Below are 8,340 nucleotides of genomic sequence, written 5' to 3'. Positions count from 1 at the left end.
GGGCCTCCTGATACGAAAGAGTTGATATAACTACCTTCCCCATAACATTCCAGTTCATTTGTCAAATCACCGAGAAATTTACCGCATTCTGGCTCCCATTCACCGTCTTTTGATACAAAGATAACGGAATCTGTATCGCAATATAGAACCCTCTCTTGGAGCCTCTCTAAGTAGCTATACAATTTGAGACGGGCCTGTGCGGTTGTATAGGCCGCAATAACAACGTTAGCTGTTGGTGTCGGTGGAAGTGACTCGTTTTCATAGACAAAATTCACATACATCATTTTTTCGTTGACGGGTAGCATCCCTGTTATTACCAATTCTGGATTGTTTATCATTTCTAATAACCGTTGTCGTGTCGCGACGATTTCAGTTTCCGGTAAGTTATCTGTCTGACTAAATTTACCCCAGAATGCATTGAGAATCATTTTTGCTAAGGCTCTATACCCGGGATTAGACTCTATCTTGTGTTTCTCTAGTAAGACACCTTCCTTCTCAGAATATTCTTGTATATAGGCGTCTTTCTCTTCATCTGTCGGAAACATTAAACGCCCATGAGCACGGATTGGAAGCACGGGGAGATATAAACCTCTCGGGGCGACAACGGTGCATTTGACAAGGCCCTCCACGTTATCAAGATTACTATCACAGCATGTCAGTGCCCGACAATCGTCATCTACGTAAACTTGGGGGGGTCCTAGAGGGTATTTTCCAGTTTTGCTGACGAAAGGGTACAAAGATGTGATATCAAGCTATTTGATTTTTTCGGTGCTTGTGGTGTCGTAGAGTGTTACATAATTTTCTGTACGACCGCCAAAGAACGCTTCACGGGGGTTCAATTCTGCATTTTTCTTCAAAGTGTGATTATTTACAAAATCGCGGTCTGGTGCGGAGTTTTTCAATTAGTCGTCGAACACGCATTCCCACATTTCTATCAAAGTATACCCATGATGACGAATCTTATTAGCCGTCAGCACGGTGGTTTCATACCTGATATCAAGTGAGTCCCCTGCACGTAACTCCCTATGTCTGTTTATTTTATAACACGCCGTACACCCGTGCCAGAAACATCCGTAAAATTGGAAGACACACTTCTGCTGATTTCCATTCTCACAATACCCATCGACGATAATACCACATGGTAAGCGGTATTCTTTAGCGTTACCGGCATGGATAATACGGTTTTCGGAAAGTCTTTGCTGCAGCAATAACCACGATATAGCTTTCTTTGACTGTGTGGTTGTGTATCTGTACGTACCACCCAATGGTAAAATTCCGATTGTATCAGCCCGCATGAAATTGGTTCTATAAACTTTCGAGCATATTGATGCGATAGTGCTACATTGGGTGAACGGACAAATACCTGTCATTTTTAGCAGCATTTCACGACAAATTATACATGCACGTCTCAGAATGGTGACATCCATTTTGCAGTAAAATTCTAGCTCATGTTTGAAATTGAAAACATAATTCTCATTTGATTTTTCGTTGTGCCATTCCAATAATTTGTCGCGATCTTTTTTGAACATGGTGTCGGGAGAAAAATAACACAAGCTTGGTAACGGTCCTACGTAATCAATATTTTCAGGCACATTGAAGAAGTGTAGGAAATATTTGGGTAATTGGGTAATGCTGACAATGGCATCTGAAAGTAATTCACACTATCCAGAAAAGTTATGTTACCGACACGAATTTGCATTATTTTTGTACCGGTTAAGATAACACTCGGGAGACTTGTTCTTTTGATGTTGACTAGATAACGTAAAAGAAATTGCGCATCGAAGCTACGCGCGTTGTGTGCAATACAAATTACTTTATCAGTGGAACGATATTTGGTAAACGCAATATCCACTAATCCTGCAACTGCCGTGTCTTTATCCGGAAAGACATACTCGCGCTTCCCGCAGCTAGAACAATTTTCACCCAAGTCATTGTCGTGACAACTTGTGTGCATACTTTTTGTACAGCGCAAAAACTAGGGATGTGTAATTTCGTATCAGCATCTCCACGGACAGTGATATTCTGCTGTGTCTCAAAATCGTAAAATATGAAAATCGTTCTTTGATGCTTACGCGTCTTCAAAGGAGGCATATAGCAATGGTGAATTATTTCGCGGTTACACCCGCACGCTCGGCAGAATACTATACCGCACTCGTGTTTTCTGTTTTGTTTCCCTACGCGAATGACTCTGAAACATAGCTAACATACTTTAAGAGAATCACAAACACTCATGTGCGCATTTTTACCTTTCAATTTTCCCGAGCCCTTCTTCAAATGCCTTTCAAGACTTTGACGTTTGAAAAACCATCGACTACAGACATTGCAAACTATACGCTGCAGGTTTTGGCACATCGTCCCACCCGTACACTTATGGCATTTACCAGGACATCGGTGCTCAATGTTATCTGTGAATGTTCTGTTACACAGCTCACAGAAGCCACGTCCGGCAACAGCTCCTTCTAAGTTGAGAATCGGTTGGAAATGATTTGTACGCCCGTAATATAAAATTGCCTTTGCCAAAAGTTATAAATTCATAGACTACGATGGCTGTCTTCCGTTGAAGATAGTGATTTTGAAATGTCTGGAGCTGTGTGATTCCGCTTCCGTTTCGAGGTATCGTGACACCACTGAGCTGCATTAATTTCACTGCTTCTTTTCGCTGAGTGTCACGAGTCTTATTAATAATTGCTTTCCACCGTCTCTGTACATCACCCGTCCGGATTTCTGCACGTTCAGCATGGAGCTGAGCAACAACTAAAGAACGCGGTAAGCAAAGATTGTCAATGTTCGAAATAGTTAGAACGGATCGTTTGAAAATGTCCTCGTGCGTGAGTTTTTTTCGTCCTGAACCTTCGACACCGCTGACTATTGCTGCTGTAACAACAATATTATCGGACGTGGTTACACCACCTGTACTCTGCGAGATACCTTTGACGATGGTCCACAAATCATTAGCGTTACAACTGCGCGCGTCGCGAAAACGTGACCAAACAGGTCCATGATTTAATCTATCGAAATTTATAGAAAACCCGACGTGATCGTGAGGCTGACATGCCGCAGTTACATGGGTTGTTAAATCACGAAAGGCTCCTTCTACCCACTCTATCATGTTCGTGTTAGCAGGAGGGTCCAATATCTTAATAACGCATTCCTTACCGTTCATCTTAAAATTATGGTATTTTTTACACGATTCAGCTATGATTTCAAACCTCTGTCCTGGGGGTCGTATATCCTCATAGGAATCCGTTTTGTCTCCAATTTCTACATTTTGGCGTTGAGCCTCTGCCGCAGATCTCGTCACTGCTCCTCCTATTTGGTGATCTACGATAAATACGAGTCGTAAAGTTACTTCTTATAATTGTAATGTGTAATGCCTCACCTTTGAAAAGTTTAATAAGTGTTTATTCTTCATCATTCTCGTAAGTATAGTATCGATACCCAGAAACGTCTAGAAATAACACCCAGGTAATTTTTCATGTGAGCAACTAAAAGTTACACGATTTAAATACTCTATAAATCAAGATATAATCATACCGCTAATGTTTTGACCCTCTTCAGTAGTATCTTCTCGTAGACCACGGATTGCTGAGAAGCTGTCTAAGTTAACTTGATAGCGTCGTAGCAAATTGGCCTCCTCCGTCTCAATACCGTCAATGCATAAGTCCTGATCACTATCAGAAGAATAGCATGAACCACATTCATACATTTCTGCAGGGTCTGCCTCAGGTATCCGTACTCTTCTGATCATATCGTACCGTGCCTCTCTTCTTTCTCTCAATTCTAATCTTCTTTCTACAGCGACACTATAAGTCGTCCACGAATCATCATCGCTATCCGTATCAGAATAATGTTGCATGCCGGAAGGCCCCGGCTGCGGGGAGGATGAACGAACATTAGGTAAGAGGTGTATGTGTCTCTTCCTTTTTATTGGGCCGGTGAATAAGGTATCCTCAGCGGATCGTTTTTGATGGTGAGAAATACACGAAGGGATAATGAAAATGGAATACTTACTCTTGGAATGTTCTAAAAATGATGATAAACACCGCGCATCTTGTTTGCGAGAACACTGAAGGGCACGAGTGACCACCCGCAAAATTGCTCTAGATGATGTTAAGAAACCCTGTTGATAAGCCTGAGATAGTACTCGTCAGGGTGTGTGACAAACAATTCGCTCCAATATTCTGTTTAATGTTGCGTGTGATAAACTATCCCAATATTTCGTTCGTTGATCGAAGAATAGTTCCTGATAAGGTTGTACTCTATCGCAAATGAACTCAATCAGTTGCAATCAGAAATAAAGGTGTAGTCTATTTTTTCGGTAATCTTTACAATCCATTGCGATCGTTTCGAATAATGTTCCCTTTCAACCGTAAAACGAAGAATGACGCGCTCAAACAAATATCGACGCAAATATAAGACATCTGATAAGCAGCAGTAGGCGACAGTTTTATAAATATGATCTTCGGATCGAGCACAAAACATAAAACTGCGACTGTGGAAGACGTGGTGCATGGTCAGCATTTTTAAAATCGTTGAAAATCACACAATCGGAGATTCACGGATAGAGTTACACGCTTATGTGTTCTTATGAATCATTATCTGCGATCAAAACTGCAAATTTTATAACACATGCTACAACGGTCAGCAATCGGGAGACGATGGAAAAAGTCATGATAGAATTACAGGCATGTGTCATTTTGTTATGATTCACACCAAAATCCGTAAATTTTTAAGGAATCAAGGCAGACAAAGTAACTACTACTATTGGCTGATCTCTTAATCACGTCAATGGGATTGGTTGCGTTGTGGGGGGCTGATCAGTGAGAATAGTATATATTTGAGGGTTCTCAAGAATTGTCAGTATTCTTTCAACGGTTCTGGTGTATGTATGGTTGAGTTTCCTGCAAGATTTGAGCAAATAGAGGTATGTAATCAATTTGTGAGTTTCCTTCACAAGTCTGTTTCTATTTCACGACGTCAGTTTGTGTACATTTTTTCATTACAAAAGATCTTTCGAAAAATGACTGAGCGAAGTATCAACAAAATCGCCCGATGCGAGAGTCTCCCCGTTAAAAGGCTTGATGATCTAACCCTGGGTGTGGATTATCAGATTAATGCATTTAAAAGCGTGAACACCAAATATGGTAGAAGAATCGTGGCTACTCTGGCTGCTGAGCACGACGTTTTCCTGCCTGCACGTGAATCTGCAGCACTTTTGGACGATCACGAAGAATACATCTACCATAAGACATTGCTTGTAGAGGGCCGTTTATCTATACGTTTTCTGGAGGGTCCGTATCACCCATGTGAATTCATATACAAAGAAATGTAATTATGTATACATCATGGTTCAATCTGATTTTATAATAAACGGATGTATACACGAAGTCCAGTGTTTTGTCTTTTAGTATTTCACTATTCAAATCCTCATACATCCTCTCGATGTCTTGATTTTTTTTGTCGTGAGTGATGATGCATAGGTATATCACTTTTCAGTTCACGTGGAGTGAAAGATAGAAAAAATATGCACATATTTTTTGCTTACACCTCAAAATTGAGGAACTCGTGATACTAGGAGGGGTCTTCACGTATGTCGATCATTTAGATACTCATCTGGCTGTGTGGTGTCCTGTTCTCCCCGGGCTAGATTTGATGGATTTGACGCCTAACAGAAGATCTTTGAGATTACGTAGAAGAGGGTGTACAGTTGAGCAACGTGAGGCTGACTCTACAACGCGAAAGTGGGATTTTCGTATAAATAACGAACCTGTAGCAGTTGGGGTGATAGTGGAGGAATTCGAAAACGCTCTTGAGGGTGGCCGCGAGGCAATATTGCGTGTGACAGAGAACTTTTCGGTGCGGAAAGCAGGCCTGAAGGCTTTCATTCGCGAATTAAAACGAATTAAAACGCTCGGTGGCGCAGGGGCAGCAAAAAGTACTGTCTGGTGGTGGCGTTGGACATCCGCAATGCATTTAACTCCGCCAGATGGTCCTGCATAGTGGATGCACTAGACAGGTTCGACGTACCGGAGTAGCTGCGGAGAGTGGTTGAAGACTACTTCACCGACAGAACTCTTGTCTACGATATGTGTGAGGGTCCTGAGAAGTATAGGATCACAGGGGGCGTACCACAGGGCTCGGTGCTGGGCCCGCTTCTATGGAACTTGATGTACGATGGTCTACTGAGGGTAGCCCTACGCCCGGAAGTGACACTGGTGGCGTTTGCGGATGACGTTGCGGTGGTGGTCGTCGGTAAACACCTTGACGACATACGCCTGGCCTTTAAGAGGGCCCTTGAATCGATTCACCGCTGGATGGAAACGGTTGGGCTATCCCTGGCGGAACACAAGACGGAGGCTGTGCTGGTCTCGGGTAGGAGGACCTTGGAGACGATCAAGCTGCGAGTCGGGGACTTCTAGCTCACTTCCAAGCCGTACATTCGGTATTTGGGGGTGATGATCGATGCCCGACTCAATTTTAAGCAGCAAGTGGAGCACGCCACTACCAAGGCCTCTGGTGTTCAGGCGGCACTCTCTAGATTGATGCCGAACGCGGGTGGACCTAGCCAGCGAAGGAGAGCGCTGCTGGCATCAGTGAGCACATCGGTGCTAACCTATGGCATTGCCATTTGGTCGGAGGCGCTTCACACCCAGGTGACCAGGCGTAGGATGGCGGCGGGGTACAGACTCAGTGCAATCAGAGTGGCCAGCGCCTACCGCACGGTATCCGATGACGCGATTGGGGTCATCGCTGCGATTCTACCGGTTGAGATCCTGGCAGAGGAACGAAGATTTTTATACCGACGGAGGGAGCGACTACCATGTGATGCATCCCAAAAGTGATGACACAGCTGTGACGGAGGTGGCTGCTGGGGCTAGATGCAGAAGCATTGCCAGCTGGCAAGCCAAGTGGAGTGGCTCGCGGAAAGGAAGGTGGACTCACCGCCTTATCCCGGATATGAGCATATGGATCGACCGACAGCATGGTGATGTGAATTCCCATCTCACCCAGGTGCTCTCGCGTCATGGATGTTTCCGGGAGTATCTGTACAGATTTGTGCATGAAGATTCGCCAGATTGCCCGGTCTGTCCAGGGGTCACCGAAGACGCTGAACACGTCTTCTTCTCCTGCCTGAGGTTTACACCTGGCCGCTTGCGCTGGGAGGGGAGGATAGGCGGGCCAACATCGCCCAGAAGGTTGGTCGCAGTCATGATCTCGAAGGCTGATGCCTGGGAGGCCACGAGTGCCTTTGCGGCTGAGGTAATGAGAGAGCTCCGTAGCGATGAGCTCCAAAGAAGGGAAGCAAGCGCTGCTAGCAGGGTGAGTGAGTGACGAACTTGTCTGATTGCAGGGAGAGCGGACCAGGGCCGCTGATGTCTCCCCCCGCGAGATAATGCCTGCCGGCGGTTCCGCGGGGGAATCAGGGACAATGGGACGAGAGGAAGAAAAAGGGGGCTTGCTCAGTAAGAATCTGAGATCTGGCCTTGACTGACCTAGAACCTATGCAAGGTTCCCCAAAACCTCTATAAAAAAAAAAAAAAAAAGTGGCATCTCCGGGAGGAACACGAGCTAGTGTTTCCAACCCAACACCTGGAGAATGACACCCGTCATCGAGTGCGAAGTGGTCCACCTCACCTAGGCTGGTGGCAAACGGACGCTCTGTTTCCAATGAGTATCCCTCCAGGAGAATATTCCCAGCGTCGGATGGCCAGCTGGTTGGCCACGGAGAGGGCCGAGCTGGACGACTGGGATGCCGAGGACGAGGAGTTGGCCGAGGTGTCGTTGTTCGGGGAGTCGGATGACGACCAGGAGGATGTGATTGAGTGACAAACAGTGTTTTTAAAAGACTACGTACGAAGTTAAGTTAAGTTTAGTGACTAGTGGACAAGGAAGAGGTTATGAGTGACTTTTTTTTTCGGATTGGTGCCGATGAGCGGAGAGTAACGTGCGTAAGGGAAGGTGAATGATTATTATATTTATTGGGGGTGTAGGGGCAGAATGGGACGTTGGGCAAGTGCCGTGTCGGGGTAGGACCTACGTGGGGTATACGCGCGCGACTTTTTTTCCTCGCCATCACTAGTTCAAGCCTGGGGGTCAGCGGTTAGAATACGCAGTACACACGGGAACCGCGTTATTTCGATCGGTGTGGTGGTGGGAAATTAAAACTGTATATAGTGGAGGGGGTCTAAATTTTTGACCCCCAAATTTCAATTTCGCGACCGAGGGACCAGCGGTTCCCCCAAAACCGCTCGGGGATAGGGTGTGCGCCCGGGCGGCGCACCCGTAAAACGCTATGACCCCACCGCTTAGACACGTCGGAACCGTGCTACTCCGGCAGAT

At 45.3% G+C, this 8,340-nt stretch overlaps 1 protein-coding gene across 1 annotated transcript; it reads left to right on the top strand.

The window, feature by feature from the left end:
• Positions 1–5,020: 5,020 nt before the first annotated feature.
• LOC105272484 (uncharacterized) lies at positions 5,021–6,842 on the top strand. Its single transcript, XM_011314637.1, has 2 exons — positions 5,021–5,257; positions 6,486–6,842. Exons 1-2 carry the CDS (start codon positions 5,021–5,023, stop codon positions 6,840–6,842), a joined length of 594 nt encoding a protein of 197 aa, XP_011312939.1.
• Positions 6,843–8,340: the final 1,498 nt, after the last annotated feature.

This window comes from Fopius arisanus, unplaced genomic scaffold, assembly GCF_000806365.1.
Source record: "Fopius arisanus strain USDA-PBARC FA_bdor unplaced genomic scaffold, ASM80636v1 scaffold00190, whole genome shotgun sequence".
Classification (NCBI taxonomy): Eukaryota; Metazoa; Arthropoda; class Insecta; order Hymenoptera; family Braconidae; genus Fopius; species Fopius arisanus.
Note: the sequence above shows the minus strand (reverse complement) of the source record. Positions and strands in the feature narration are given on the sequence as shown.

Coding starts and splice junctions, on each gene's coding strand:
- LOC105272484 (XM_011314637.1), top strand. CDS start 5,021: ATGACTGAGCGAAGTATCAACAAAATCGCCCGATGCGAGAGTCTCCCC. Junction 5,258..6,485: donor TCTACCATAAGACATTGCTT/GTAGAGGGCCGT, acceptor AATTTTAAGCAG/CAAGTGGAGCACGCCACTAC.